The sequence below is a fragment of the Erigeron canadensis genome, chromosome 7 (assembly GCF_010389155.1).
Source record: "Erigeron canadensis isolate Cc75 chromosome 7, C_canadensis_v1, whole genome shotgun sequence".
NCBI lineage: Eukaryota > Viridiplantae > Streptophyta > Magnoliopsida > Asterales > Asteraceae > Erigeron > Erigeron canadensis.
Window position 1 is genome coordinate 38059125 of NC_057767.1, and position 16635 is coordinate 38075759.

Genomic DNA, 16635 nt, shown 5'->3' on the forward strand with positions numbered 1-16635 from the left:
ATTTCAAAACATTAAATTTCCATACCAATCATCAATAGATAGATTGGTATATGGTGGAGTCTGAGACTGAGAGGTTTTAGGTTTAAATCTTGATGTGAGCAAAAATGCTCCCAATAATGGAGACATGGGTTTTCCCATAATGAGTTTCCTATGGAATTGAAGTTGGGTATATGAAGATGCACGTCACTTAACCCAAATTTGCCGGTAAAAAAAATATATTCCAAATCTTCATAAGAAGAAATACTAAAAAGGAACATTTACAAACCGACTCAACAATTTACATAATCCATATAAAATAACTGTTCGGTATAAATGAGACATTTCCATATGTCCAACTCTTACCGACATGACGTAAAGTAACCGACAATTACATCACATATACTATTAATGATTGATAATCATGTTCACAGTATTTCCAAAAACAGATTCACAATAGTCTAGTAGTTGGGAGTATGTGACATGAAATGAATGTCAGACTTCAAAGCTCAAAATGTTACGTAATTTACTCTGATATTAGTTATAAGACCGACCCATCTTTAATGTGGTATTGGGACATCCTGATATTTTTACAAGAGGTCTTACAACCAATGATGACTAGTCCAACTGGTGAGAGACATCTCACGTTTACCCAAGATCTTGAGTTCGATCCTTATGGATGACAAGTTTTGGGGTTTTTCCTCCGAATACTTGTAAGTTGTAACAACCTATGGTCAACATCTCGTTGTTTAGGGTATGTGCAAGGTTTCACCATCATATGGTGAGGTTTCCCTGATGTTGCATACCGACTATATGTTTGGGATAAAAAAGAGGTGTTACATTTGATTTCTATTATATACAATTTTAGAGGTAACCAGAGATACTAAATTAGTCTATATATGTAGAAATATAAAATTGATAAAAACACTGTATGTATAACCTTTTTGTTAGCCAGAAAAGCGATATGCAAGATACTCTTAATGCATCGATTATATTATAAAAAAGAATCAATTACAAGAATAAGTCAAATTACCATGTGTTTTATATCAAACGTCAATAAAAGAATCTCATTTGTTATATATTATGTATACAAAAAGTTTCTCAATATATCTTTATTTCCTTATTAAAATATTTGAAACCCCGTCTAAATAAAAGATTAAAAATCTCAAATAATGAATCGATCTCCTTTATATATTCCTATACGATTAACATACCTAACAACACATTCTTTATTAAAAAATAACCTTAATGATTTTTATTTACAACATATATATCATAAAACTCCTAAAATAACTATACTATTTCTTAAAACATTAAAACGTACATTACTCCGTCACATTGATACCACCCTCCCGCCATCATATCTTCATCATTATTTCATGATACAAACGTCCATCTAACATATATATATATATACATATATTATAGGTTTTGTAAACTTATGTTTTTTTTGCAATATGAAAATATATATTTTTCATTCATATAAATTTTATTAACTATTTTTTTTAACATTTAATCTTTTTAATTATTAGATTAGATTCGAAAAATATACGTATTTATGATTAGTTATTTCTTACACACATCTATTTACTTATGAAAAAAAAAAAGTTATAACCCCAACACAAAACAAAACAAAACAAAACAAAAATTAAAAAATCCACCATCTCAACACCACCTTCCTTTCTTCCTCTGTCTCTCTCTCTTCAGCCGCACTCACTGATACACCACCTACACACACGCACACACAGCTTCTTCTTTCCGTCACACACACACCTGTATCTATCTATATCTATACACATATATATATACACACATCTTTTAGGGTTTCATCCTCATCATAATCATAGTAATCAATTTCACCTAGGGTTTTCAATTTCACCAATCGCTTCTTATAAAAATCAATCATTTTTTTATCACATATATAGATATTTTTATATCTATATTTATATCTATCTGTATATATACATATTATACTAGGGTTTTGGAACGATAGTTATTACATCATCATCAGAAGAATCTCGATGTGCCGCTGGTTTAGCGGCTTTGTTGATTAATTCATTAATTAGGGTTTTTGTATTTCATATATACATACATATATCTGTATCTATATATATATATATTTATATATCTGTATATATAGATATTTGTGTAGAATTGATGAAATTGATGGCATTAGGAGATTTAATGGAATCTAGGTTTTCGCAACATTCGCATTCTCATGCTCATATAAGTAGTGTGTATCGGACGAGTTCGATTGATTCGTCGCAGTATAATGTTAATGTTAATGTTGTTCAAGATGTAATTGTGGATGCTGATAGGGATAGAGAAAGGGATAGAGATAGGGATAGTAGTTCGGAATCGGTTGTTGGAGTGCAACGAAGGGAAGATTCCGAGACGGTTGTTAGTAGTAATATTAGTTATGGAAATGTGAATGGGAATGGGATTGCAGCTACAACAAGTATGGCTTATTTGCCTCAAAATATTGTTTTGTCTGAGCTTAGACATGATGCTTTTGAAGCTTGTACTCCTTCGGGTCCTGCTGAAAGTGGGTTGGTTTCGAAATGGCGACCTAAAGATCGGGTAATTTTTACGTCATTGCACTTTTAGTAATTTTATTTATTGTTTGTGCTATGTAACGATTCCCTGTTTTTGTTATGAAATTAATCGTTGCAATACCTTAAAGTTATTTCCTTTGATATGTAGTAGGGGTGTACGTAAGTGGTAAAAATATTTTTTGTTTAAAGTGCATTGTTTATGATAGATTTCCACTTTTTGAGATAGTAAGTCGTTATTGGTAGTGAATCTTTATAAGAGTCCGCTCCTCAGTTTGATTATAGGTGGATATAATTTGACCTGTAACAATAAGATAGTATGTAAGTTTATGTTGTTTCCGATGATAGGTACTTATTGATTGCAAAAGAGAGTTCTAGAGAGCTGCATGACACCTTGTTTAGTGTTTACAATGAGAATTGACCAAGAATGTAGACTCTTTTGTTAGTATGTATAGTTTATCTTGAAACCTTGGTAGTTGGGTTTTATGAAGTTACAAAAATTAGTGCTTTTTCTGACCTCCAATTAACCGATTGGAAATTTGCTGTTTTTGATCAAGGGACAATAAGAATGTCCATGTGGTGTATGAAGTATAATGGTTAAAAAGCCTAAGGTGAGTAAAGTGATGGAGTTGTGAGACCAATCAAGTTATCAATCATATGAAAATATGAATAAAATTCATAAGTGTTGACATATTAACAAGTGTGACATCATGTGATGACAACACAACTATTTTTAGTTTGGACTATATGTTACTGGGCATATTTATTTACCCATGCTTTAGTTTATGATAAGTTCACGATGGGCATTTAAAATGGTGTTCTGTCATCAATTAAAATATGTTTATGAGAAATATGTTTGTGTAGCTGTAAAGAACCTCCTTGTCATCTCAATGTGTTAGATTTTTTTATTAAACTGAACTCGCTGTACATGACGTGATACTTAAGGTTTTAATCTATAAGCACTAGATGCAATAGGAATGTATGCACTGGAAGCCCCATAAACATCCTTTTTCCTTTTAAGGATTGCTGGAGCAAAGGCAGGATTGCTTTTTGCGGGTTAAATGTTGGGTAAAGTTCCACACATTTCTGTGTGCATGTTAACAAGAATAAGTTTGACCATGTTTAAGTATGTTGAGATTACAGTCTTAGAATGTGATATGCATGTAGTTTAGTATGGCATTGTGCATATATTGAAATAGTGCAGGAAATTTAAAGCTGTTAAAAGATATCAACTAATTTAGTCTTATTGAGTACTTCTAATGTTATCATTATTTATTGATGAAACTTTTATTTTAGAACGACATTCTATCCTACTCCTACTCCTACTCCTAAATCACGCATGCCTGGGATGAAACTCAGGACTCTCAAAAAACCCCTATTAATCCACCCTCACAAATGTGGGAAGTGGGACTCGAACCCAGGTGGATCCTCCCAAGGGCAAAGGCCTTATCAATGGGCACAAAGCGAACTATTCATTCTCTTTTTACTACCAATGGGCCACCAACCCCATTGGTATTTATCAATGAAACTAGTTACAAACTTATAGGATAAGTTACGGGAAGGAGCTTTACATAGTTAAACTTGTTGAGTTTAAAGTTTTGTCTTGACTTGCAGATGAAAACAGGATGTGTTGCTCTAGTTTTATGTTTGAATATCAGTGTGGACCCACCTGATGTTATAAAGATCTCACCTTGTGCCAGAATGGAGTGCTGGATAGGTATTGTTTGAATTCCTTGGCAATTTATGATTATTTCTTAAAGCATCTTACCTTGTGGCATATTTGATATATTTGGCTTCAGATCCATTCTCTATGGCCCCACAAAAAGCACTTGATACAATTGGGAAAACATTGAGTTTTCAGTATGAAAGGTGGCAACCCAAGGTAAGATTGTTCTTTAACCACACAATACAACACTTTTAATATGTTTCCTAAGGACACTTTTCAATGCCAGCAAATTTCAATACGAGGTTCATCTGAACTTAATAAACCATGAACAGGCCAAATACAAGACGCAGTTAGATCCAACTGTGGAAGAAGTGAAGAAACTGTGTACTACATGTCGCAAGTATGCCAAATCTGAAAGAGTTTTATTCCATTACAATGGTCATGGCGTACCTAAGCCAACTGCCAATGGTGAAATTTGGTTTTTTAACAGGGTAATAATTCGGTTTTTTGTTTAAGTCATGGAATCTCTTCATAGATTTTGGTAGATTAATGATGTCTTTTGTTGAATGTTGTAGAGTTATACACAGTATATTCCTTTGCCTATCAGCGACCTTGACTCATGGTTGAAGACTCCATCCATATATGTGTTTGATTGCTCTGCTGCTGGGATGATTGTTAATGCTTTTATAGAGGTATCTTAGCTTTGCTATATTTCATGACATGGATTAATATATTCTTATTAAGACGTGACTAAATCTTAATTTAATATCAATGCGTAGCTCCAGGATTGGAACCTCGCAAGCTCTTCTGGAAGTTCACCACGAGACTGTATTCTTCTTGCAGCTTGTGAGGCTCATGAGACCCTTCCACAAAGTCACGAGTTTCCTGCTGATGTGTTTACTTCATGTCTCACGACTCCTATCAAGATCGCATTGAGATGGTGAATGCGCTATAAGTGAAATTAAAATTATAAAGATTAGAGGTGGCAATATGGAAGTGGTTTGTGCACCACCAGAATTACCATGTATAAAATCAAATTAAATAAGACAAAAGGTGGTGCACACATTGCCATGTGGCAGAATGGGGAGGGTGGGGTTGGTTTATTTGGATCATAATGGGTTATTTATGTTTAAGTAGCCAGGAAAGGCTGGGTAATTATTTTATCTCAACAAATGATCTTATTCTTTTGAAAAATTTGATATAGGATATTTTATGCATAGCATATTTATTTTGGTGGACATAAATTTACTTTGCTTGCTAATCTTCTGTTATCATGCTTTTTTCCAGGTTCTGCACCCGTTCGTTACTACACGAGTCACTTGATTACTCGCTTATAGACCGAATACCTGGCCGTCAAACTGACCGTAAGACACTTCTTGGTGAGCTGAACTGGATTTTTACTGCCGTTACAGACACAATTGCCTGGAATGTTCTTCCACATGGTATTAACGACAATACTCTTATAATCATGCACTAGGTCTATATAGGATTGATGGCTGAAAGAAAAACTCGATTTTATACTCTGCAGATTTATTTCAAAGATTATTCAGGCAAGATCTGTTGGTCGCTAGTTTGTTTCGGAACTTTTTACTTGCAGAAAGAATTATGCGTTCTGCAAATTGTTCACCTGTATCTTATCCAATGCTGCCTCCAACTCATCAACACCATATGTGGTAGGCACATGAGCTTGTTTATGATATGATTCTTGAATAATATGGTTATGGTCTGACCTCTCCTGTCATCATGTCTATTTCAGGGATGCATGGGACATGGCAGCTGAAATCTGCCTTTCCCAGCTCCCATCGTTGCTTGAGGATCCTAATGCGGAATTTCAGGTCAGAGAATTGCATAAACAAATTGGTTTTCTTTGAGATTTTCTATATCTATCTATTAACCTGTAATGTGGTATATATTATTATAACAGCCAAGTCCGTTTTTCACGGAACAATTAACCGCATTTGAGGTGTGGCTAGATCATGGGTCTGAACACAAGAAACCACCTGAACAGTTGCCTATTGTTCTTCAGGTATGTACAATGTTTTTTGCTTCTATTTTATATGCTTCTTGGTTTCATGTACTCCAACTGTTGACTAGCTTAAATGTCTTATTGTTCAGGTTTTACTCAGTCAATGCCATAGGTTTCGTGCTCTTGTGCTTCTTGGAAGATTTCTTGATATGGGTCCATGGGCTGTTGATTTGGTAGGCTTTTCATTGGCCATATAATCTTAATGGTATATTGTATTGACTTACTGTATAATAACTTTTGCTGTTGTAGGCTTTGTCGGTTGGAATATTTCCATATGTCCTGAAGCTATTACAAACAACTACACCTGAACTTCGACAAATTCTTGTGTTTATCTGGACAAAGATCCTAGCGCTTGATAAGGTATGTTAAGAGTTACATACATACTCTCTAGCATTGAAACTTGAATGTTACCCACAGTTAGAAGTGGCAATATGTGCAGTCTGGGCAGGCTGGGTAATTTTTCAAGAAGTGTTACTTTTGGTATGTGTTTTGTTAAGTTGAAACTAAACACATTTTGTGGAAATAGCTCAAAGTTACTCTCAAGCATTGTATTGATTTGATTACAAAATTTATGTTACTCTAGTTGTAATATACTATGAATACAATGATCTAGATCTTATGCTAAGTAAGACACTTTAAAACTTCGACTTTTTTTTACATATTCTTCAACTTACTGGTATTTTTTTGCTTGACTGCTAGGGTTAAAACATTACCAAATCAATACTTGTTCTTAATATTTTCTTCTTCTCCTTAAAGTTTGATGGCCTTGACTAAAGTCATGCTTTTGAGTTGACAGTCATGCCAGGTGGATCTGGTGAAGGATGGTGGCCACACATATTTTATCAGGTTTTTGGATAGTGTGGAAGCATACCCTGAACAACGGGCTATGGCTGCATTTGTTTTGACTGTCATTGTGGATGGACATCGAAAGGGTCAAGAAGCGTGTATTGAAGCTAACTTAATCCATGTGTGCTTGAGACATCTTCAAGGCGGTTCAGCCCCGAATGACACACAAACTGAGCCACTGTTTTTACAGTGGTTATGTCTTTGTCTGGGAAAGCTGTGGGAAGATTTCACAGAAGCACAGATAATAGGCCTGCAGGCTAATGCTCCTACTATATTTTCACTTCTACTATCCGAGCCCCAACCTGAGGTTCATTACACTTCTTTGTTTAATGTAACGTGCACTTAGTGTTTCCTACTTTTTATAACTAATTCAAAAGCATTTGTTTCCAGGTTAGGGCTTCTGCTGTTTTTGCGTTAGGCACTTTACTTGATGTTGGATTTGATTCATCTAGAGATGTCGGAGATGATGAACGTGATGATGATGAAAAAGTTGGGGCTGAAATTAGTATTGTTAAAAGCCTTTTAAATGTTGTTTCAGATGGAAGTCCGTTGGTCAGGGCTGAGCTGGCAGTAGGTATGTTTTCATGTATTATTTAAACTTGTTTTTTGCACTGATAATATTGATACGTTTAAAATACAATTTAACTGGCTTTTCAAAATTTCAGCTCTTTCACGGTTTGCATTTGGACATAATCGACATCTGAAATCTATTGCTGCTGCATATTGGAAACCACAGTCTAACTCCGTATTAAGCTCCCTGCCTTCATTTACTGTCAGGAGTTCAGTTAGTGGCTACAATACTCCTAACCAGTATTCACAAATTGGTCCTCTTTCAAGAGTGGGTGTTGACAGCCAACCTGCTTCAAGAGACGGCCGGGTTTCTTCTAGCAGCCCTCTTGCTACATCCGGGATAATGCATGGCTCACCACTATCCGATGACTCATCACAGCACTCCGACACTGGCCTGCTGAATGACTGCGTTACAAATGGTGTCGTGAACCACACGAAACCCCGACAGTTAGACAATGCCTTGTATTCACAATGTGTATCCGCCATGTGCACATTAGCAAAGGACCCTTCACCACGCATTTCAGGTTTGGGCCGACGTGTTCTTTCCATTATTGGGATTGAACAAGTGGTAACGAAGCCTGCCAAACCCAACTCTGGCGGTTCACGGGTGGGTGAATCTTCTGCTGCCGCAAATAGTTTTGCTGGATTAGCTCGTTCATCTTCTTGGTTTGATATGAATGGAGGTACAGGTAATTTAATGCTGCCTTTGTATAAACTTCCATGCATCCCCCAATTCAGAAATAAGGTGTTCTGGATTAGGGATTAGCTCGTTTCTCTTTTTGTTTTTTGATTTTTTTGTTAATAAAAATGGGATAATTAGGTGTAATTTGAAGCAGCATTTGCTTAGTGAAGTAGTAATAAGCCATTATGATGCCTGTTCTTTAAATTATCAAATTTTCCGTGTTTTGTACCTTCCCAAAGTTTCTAAACAGACATAATTACAGGTCATCTACCGTTGACATTCAGAACTCCTCCTGTTAGTCCTCCAAGACCAAGTTACTTGACAGGATTAGGAATGCGGAGGGTGTGTTCTCTTGAGTTCAGGCCACATTTAATGGATTCGGGGCTAGCCGACCCTCTTTTAGGTTGCCCAGGAGGTTCAGGGTCTTCAGAACGCAGTTTTCTTCCCCAATCAACCATTTATAACTGGAGCTGTAGTCATTTTTCAAAACCGCTTCTTACAGCAACTGATGGTACTGAAGAAGTTCAAGCTAGACGTGAAGACCGTGAAAAGTTTGCTCTTGAACACATCACCAAGTGCCAACATTCTTGTGGGTCAAAATACTTATTGTGACAAATTTTGACCATTTGACTTGCTTATTAATTACTGTTGATTTACATTTTCAGCTGGTAGTAGTCTTCACAATCCAATTGCTCGATGGGACACAAAATTTGAGACTGGAGCTAGAACAGCTTTGCTGCAACCTTTTTCCCCATTAGTAGTTGCTGCAGATGAGGGTGAATGCATCAGGTATGCTGCCCTTATTTTTCATTTGTTTATGACATACGGATTGCTTTATATCTTTGAGATTCTTTCTACTTAAGATCAGTGGATTACTTCAACCAAACATGTTTCCTTTCCAGAAATTATGGTGTTTTATTATGTGACGTGTTTTTAGATTTTGGTTTGGTATAATAATTAAAATATAATTGAACTGCCACGTTTGTGACGATTAGCGAACAATGGTGGTAATCTAACAATAACCTAGGTGTTTTCCATTTTATTTAATCATATTTTTTTTTCAAGTACAATGATAAATGAGATGATTCACAAGGATATTATATAACAATCTAAAGTTGGGGGCCTTTTAAATGAAGTTAATTGTTAAAATTTCTTTCAAGAGGAATACTGTATATTATTGAGTGATGGTAAATGGTTCTTCTATCAGACCATCTAAAAATGATATATGTTTTCGAAGCCATCATTAAGCGAAATGGAGCTTCTAGCTTCGCAAAATCATTTTTTGCTTTTGAACAAAAATCAACATAAATTGACAAATTTAATCAGTGTAAAAAATAAAGTAAAAATAAAAGTCAAATTTTGGGATACTTTGTTTTGAATCTGCTCAACCCGTGTTCTTATGATTTAATTGGTGCCTTGCATGAGCATGCATGTATGTGCTAACTCACTAATATTGGATCCGTTTATACCATCGTGAATTGTTTTATTAACTCATTTGTTCTCGTCCTTGTTGCACTTACAAATTAGTTTTATCTCGGGTTGTATAAAAGGCAAAACGGAATTATAACACCCGAAGATGCTTATATATTAAGAATCATAGTTTTCAAACTCGTATGAGTCGTGTCAAAATCAAGTGAAAACGAGGTGACTCGGTTTTACTCCACACTCGTAGCATGACTCGTGTTTTGTTGTGCGAGTCGGTACGAGTCGGTACGAGTCATGTTCTGAGTCACGAGTCACAAAAATAATTCTTTTTATACTTAATTTTTAATTTTTTTTTAAACATAACTCTTTCATATACTTTTAAATTTGATTTTGTTTTATTAATGTTTACTATTTTTAGCTTAATATAACATTGCAATACTATATTTTACAATAAAAACTTATATATAATCATAAATTTATATATTATTAAATATCCTGACTCTTACGATTCGAGTCACGTTTCGATTCACCAGTGGAATAATCAGATTTCGAGTCGACTCAAAAATACCGAGTCGATAACTATGTTAAGAATCTATAGAAGGTTGCAAATGAAAATTTGAGAACCTATTTGGAGGTGGCTTTTTTTTAATTGTAATTTTATCTGTGACAAATGTTGTTTTTCATACATTGTATCATAGGCAGTGTTGTAAAACTCGGCCGAGTACCCAAACTCGGACTCGGTCGGTAAATGGGTCAATATTGGCTGAACTTGCCGACTCGGTCAAACGTCACATTTATTATTTTTATTTAAGTATTATATTTATGTTTCTAAACAATTTAGTTTCATTTGAAGTATTTTGTTGATTTCCTTAAACAATCATGTTTAAGTTTGAAGTATTTAGCCTATCTTTAATTTTCCAATACATATAATTTCAAAATTTACATTTTTTTAATGTAAATTCGCATTCGGGGTTTTGACTAAGTCGAGTCCGAGTTTCCAAAATCTTGCAACTCTTTTCTTCGTTGAGTCAAGTCAGAGTCATGACTTTCCCAACCTTGATTATTGTTACCTAAGTTTCTTTTACTATCTTTTCCCAAGAACTAGAATTAACTAAAATTGGAGTATCTTTTGTAAATAGAAATGAAATTTGGGCTCCGTGACTTAATATAGTAAGTTACTTTTTAATTCCATTCACACCATTTCTTGTGATTTAGCTACCATTTTTTGTATTGATGCAATAAACCGTTGAACTACCTATAATTACATTCTATAAAAACATATACTTAGATATTTGTTATGTATCATACTCAAGTTTTGACACACCTTATATTAAAGTAATGTCTAAACAAAGACTCGATATTTAATGTTTATTTAGGATACTTTAGAATCTTGATTACATGTTAATAATTTATTTTCTAACTTGGAATTAGGTTTTACTGTTTTAGTTATGCTCATGATTCCTTTTAAAATGCTTATTAATTAAAGGTTAATCTTCTAGATTTCCCCTAGCATTTGCTGATGTTTTCACTTCTTCGAAGTGATTATCTGCATTTGGTTTGATGGTTGGCCAAGGTACTACATCTTATAATGCTAAGCAACAACTATGTTTGAATAGTTGAGTTGTCTTTTATATGTTTCTACTTGTATTTGGTCTTAAGTCGTTCAAGGGAAATATGTAAATATCCATTCCAAAAAAGTAGCCATGTTGTGCTCTTTAGAAACTGAAAACATAAAAGGAATAAAATTTAATAAAAAGAATATGTTAAATTCTTTGTATGCCTTCAAAAGTAGATCATCTATTTCAATGTGTTTATACATTTTTTCAGTAATTTTGGTCTATATTTAAATTTGGGGAATCTTATACATAAGGTGTTCATATCGGTCTCATAATATTTTGTATATGCATTCATGCTTGCGAGTACACCGTATATTTTACACAACTAATACAATTTTACATGTTGCTCTTGTTCCTAAAAGTTTGTCCACTTTTCTGTTTCATGTTGCTCCATATTAATTGTCAATCAATCTTGGATTGTTAAGTTTGACCATATATCCCATTATACCATTAATTACCTTTTTTATTGTATGTCGCAAGTTTTCCTAGTGAATTTGAATTGTACATACATTAAGGGTAATAATTGGCGTTCTGCTAATTGTCCCTACAATGTGCTTATCGTACATTTTGTATTTTTGGCTCATGGAAAATTATTTTGGGATCAAGGAGTATGTTGTAGAAACTCATCAAGTCTGGTTTCTTGAAATTATATTACAATGTTCCGGTTTTTCAATATATAGATGTATAATTCATGTGGAAAGCATCAACTAGTACTCTAAAGTTGATTTGACCAGATATTTTTAATATTGGGCTCATTTTTTGGCAATAATCCCTCTTTACATTTCAAGTTTTGACATTTCTATTTTAGCCTGTCCCAAGCTAAGTGTTCACTTCCATAAATATTGTATTGATTTTACTATTTTATCCTTACTCATCTTTCTCAAAGTTATATATTTAGAAGTGTGTGCAAAACGCAAGGTAAAAATGTAATCAGGCTATTATGTGACGGAATCATTTTGTTTTTCTAAAACTTTGTGTTTTCAAAGTGGAGCTTAATACTGGACCGAGCAAGTATCGTTTTACTATATATGACGGCTAAGAATTATCCTTAACTAGTAGTGCAGTTATTACTCCTTTTTTTTTATTCTTTATCAGTTATGCTACATAAATAGTAAGCAACATAATAAGAGGATATACTTAATTGCGACGATAGGGATACCACTATACCAGGTGCACAAATTCTCACAACTTTGTGAGTGCTGATGAGGGAGATATCTGTATGGAGATCTATCTTTTCTTTTCACGTCTAGATCTGAAATCATATTCATGACCTGATTTGTCAGATGTATGAATTTATAGATTTCTGAAAGGTCTGCATAAAAATCTTCTTAATAATTCACAGAAGTTACATATATCAAAATGATTAGAATTTGAAATTAGTAATCAATATCATGGAAATAAAATCCTCATTAATCGGACGATTTTTGTTTGCATTTCGTGACTTTTACATCTACCGAATTCCTTAGTAAGATATTGCTACGTTTTGCACTATAATGGAGAAAATGAGAATATATATATGTATATGTATATATATATAGATATATATATTTGTGGATATGTGTGTGTATTGCTCTTTAAATAGTGTCATCTGTAATTGAGTCACGTCCCTGTGGAATGTGTATTTACGCTGTGTATAATTTTATTTATATATTTACTCCATCCATTGAATTTGTCCTTTAAATGGTATTCACTGATGGATTGGCATTTTTATTGCAGAGTTTGGAACTACGAGGAAGCAACATTGCTTAACAGTTTCAACAATCATGATAATCCTGACAAAGGGATATCAAAACTATGCTTGGTGAATGAGCTTGATGAAAGCTTACTGCTTGTTGGCTCGAGTAAGTTTCTATAGATTCATGGTATAGTGATACAGTTCTTAATATTTCTATATTTATATGTTCGCCTCTGGTGTGCTGAAGGTGATGGAAGTGTACGCATATGGAAAGATTACACTTCTAAGGGTAAAGAGAAACTTGTAACTGCCTTCTCTGCTATTCATGGTCATAGACCTGGTGTTAGGAGTGTCAGTGCGGTTGTTGATTGGCAGCAGCAGTCTGGCTATATGGTATGACCTCTTCAATCATATTTGTCAGCCAATATTTAATTAATATAGTGTCACTTTGTGTTATCGTATTTATAAATTATTTTTACCAGGCCTTGGCCACATTAAAAGGACCTTTTTTCTTTAAAAAAACATGGACGTATTTTGTCCTTGTTATCTGACACATACCGTGTTCATGTAGCGTTTATTTAATATCTCAGGTACTCATAGCAGTTTGAGTTTTGTGAAAAGTTAATCACAATCTTTAGTTTTTTTTTTTTTAATAATTTTTTGCAGTATGCTTCTGGTGAAATTTCATCGACCATGGTTTGGGACCTGGATAAAGAGCAACTTTTGAGTTCTATTCCTCTAGCATCAGATTGCAGCATTTCGGCACTGGTAGGTCGACTATTTTCATCTGGATAAAGAACCATAGTTTTTTCCTAATGTTGCATAGCTGAAATATCAATGGGTGGTGGGTACAAGCAGGTTCAGTTATATCATATGATAGTTATTTATATTGTTTGGTGTGTGACGCATGGCGCTATTTTTTGTTTGATGGTCCTAGGCTGCTTCTCAAGTTCATGGTGGTCAATATGCAGCTGGCTTTGTAGATGGTTCTGTCAGACTATATGATATCCGAACACCTGATGGGTAGGCACTTGAAGATATAAATTGTAAATATCATATTATGTGAACATATGAGAGATAAAATTTTGATCGTTTGTTAATTTTTCAAGTATTAATCTACTTGTTCTGTCAATGCATTCTATTTGAAAAATTTATAAATTAGCACTGTGTTGATCGAAATCAGCTGATGAAAACAGTTAGAATGAACCATCAACAATCCCAAATATATATCTTGAAGTACTTGAATGCTAGCCATAACTTTAGGCGCATATTCATAAAAGCATCAATCTAATTTCTCAAGTTTTTATGGGTTTTAATGGTAATGTTGTTTAATTCCAGGCTTGTTTGTGTCACCCGACCGCACACTCATAGGGTAGATAGAGTTGGCGGTATAGAACGAGTTGTGGGAATTGGCTTTCAACCTGGACTTGAACCAGCTAAGGTAAGTTAAAGCATCTTTTAAGTTTTAATGGTTCTTTTGAAGGTGATGTGTGTTGATCCTAGTCTTGATTAATCTCTTATGGGGACTAAAAATATATTGCTTACAAGGAAGTGGGTCATGTAGGTAGTAGGTTGAATGATATACAAATTGAAATTCTTTCGACGTATAACCTTAGCTCCGAAGTTAATTTATTGACAAGCTTAGAATATTGTTGAAATGAATCGTACTCTATATTATCGATTTTGATCAAAACCCATTGTGACATGCTTAACTTGAATAATTCTCCACTTATAGTCATTTTTTTGGCCCACTTGAAAGATTTAACCATTGGTTTCTTCTTGTGCAACTATTCTATTACAGATTGTGAGTGCATCTCAAGCAGGAGATATTCAATTTTTTGATATCAGAAATCAAAGTGATGCCTACTTGACCATCGAAGCTCACCGTGGCTCATTGACGGCTCTAGCCATTCACAGGCATGCACCCCTTATAGCCAGTGGCTCAGCCAAACAATTGATCAAAGTCTTCAATCTTGAAGGTGATCAATTGGGTACCATTCGATACTCTCCAACATTTATGGCCCAAAAAATAGGATCTGTAAGTTGTCTAGCTTTCCACCCCTATCAAATCTTATTGGCAGCCGGGGCTGCCGATGCCTGTGTTTCCATCTATGCTGATGAAATATTGCCACCAAGATAAACTGCACATTCTGGCGGAATTCCCCTCTCATAGCCTGACTTTTATACATTGAAGAAAAGGATCAGGCTGACGGGGAGTCGAAATATACATTCGTTAAGCTTCCTGGGTAAAGACGGCTCATGAGTCGAAAAATTCAAGTATATTTGGTGGAGGCTTCAGCAAATAATCCTGATGATACATAGGTACAAAAAATGGTGTAAATATTTTGTTTTCTCTAAGAAAGTTTTTTTGTTTAGCGTGTGTTTCTATTCCTCAACAGTCCTGCTCTCTAATTTGTAAAAATGCCCTTCTATCCCCTCCTTTTTAAATCTTGCATTTATATATAATTGAAATTGAAATTCCTTGTGATTATGGTAAGCTCTTGAGTTTGTTTTTATTCCAATGAATGAACAAATTCTCGTCTTCTTTTTGGGTTTTTGATGCGTATTTGGTGGTTGTAGTCTTTGTTGATCAATTTGAGTTGCAGTGTGAACAAAAGTCGTGTATTATCTACTCCAAAGATTCCAAGGATTGTATAATCATGTGATAACTTTACCATCCATACAAAGGGATGGTTATTGGTTAACATTCTATTAATAGATTGGGCCGATTCTTGTAATTCATATTCATGTTGGGGTTATATAAAGAATATTAAGAAAGTTTAGGAAAAGCAAAATAAAAGTCGAGATAATGATAAATGTTGTCCATTCAAATCCTTCTTTTCAATTAAGATAATTATCATTTTCTTTTTCATCAATTTAAAACTCTCGACGTGACATATAATCTATAATTAATTCATGTATTTTAGCTCTCAAATTTTTAATTTTACTTTTCATATTTTATACTTATTTAATCAACCAAGTATTATAACTTAATAAATATTGTAGTTATGTTAACAACATGTTATATGTTTGCAATATTTAAATTTTTGTTTACTAATCATGTTTCATCAAAGAAATAAATTACGAATGCAAAATTCCTATGTGTATGTGTACATTTAATTGTGACATACTGTTTTGTATGTATAATGATTATTATCTTTTAAGTATGTTATTCAACTTTAGTTAAAATCAAATTTCTACATTTAAGTTGTGATTAGACATATACGAGTATATGATATTGTTATATTCAAAAACATAACTTATATTGGAATTATATATATATGAAAAAAGTGAAGGTGTTGCTGTTATGCAGTATGCACTCAAGTTGGGTGAAATCCTTCTCACAAACTAATTTATTAATATTTAATGTATAATGAATTAATAATTGTCCCTCATGTTTTTTATTGATAAAAAAATCAATATGTGAGATGGATTTCAACAAACTTGGGTGCATTCACCTTCACTTCCATATATATATAAAAGTGAATATGAGGCTGTTATGCACCTAACTTGGGTAAAACCTTCACATATTAATATTTTAATATTTTAAATAAATGTTTGGCCCTCATGATTTTTATGGTTTAAAAAAAGGTATATGAGA

General features: G+C 33.8%; 1 protein-coding gene across 2 annotated transcripts; it reads left to right on the plus strand.

Moving 5' to 3' along the window:
- Nucleotides 1-1925: 1925 nt before the first annotated feature.
- On the plus strand, nt 1926-15548 carry LOC122607579 (regulatory-associated protein of TOR 1). Of its 2 annotated transcripts, none has more exons than XM_043780585.1 (23): nt 1926-2556; nt 4143-4245; nt 4328-4410; nt 4527-4685; nt 4770-4886; nt 4974-5134; nt 5482-5636; nt 5723-5867; nt 5951-6029; nt 6119-6220; nt 6310-6393; nt 6470-6580; nt 7017-7373; nt 7457-7640; nt 7732-8325; nt 8581-8907; nt 8984-9107; nt 13076-13200; nt 13282-13427; nt 13701-13802; nt 13972-14057; nt 14373-14475; nt 14836-15548. In XM_043780585.1, the coding sequence occupies exons 1-23, from the start codon at nt 2134-2136 to the stop codon at nt 15172-15174; spliced, it is 4209 nt and encodes a 1402-aa protein (XP_043636520.1). In that variant the 5' UTR covers nt 1926-2133; the 3' UTR covers nt 15175-15548. The 2 variants fall into 2 exon arrangements, with proteins under 2 accessions (XP_043636520.1, XP_043636521.1); XM_043780586.1 differs by having other exon boundaries at nt 7732-8319.
- The last annotated feature ends 1087 nt before the right edge of the window (nt 15549-16635 follow it).

Coding starts and splice junctions, on each gene's coding strand:
- LOC122607579 (XM_043780585.1), top strand. CDS start 2,134: ATGAAATTGATGGCATTAGGAGATTTAATGGAATCTAGGTTTTCGCAA. Junction 6,221..6,309: donor AGTTGCCTATTGTTCTTCAG/GTATGTACAATG, acceptor CTTATTGTTCAG/GTTTTACTCAGTCAATGCCA. Junction 7,641..7,731: donor CAGGGCTGAGCTGGCAGTAG/GTATGTTTTCAT, acceptor TCAAAATTTCAG/CTCTTTCACGGTTTGCATTT.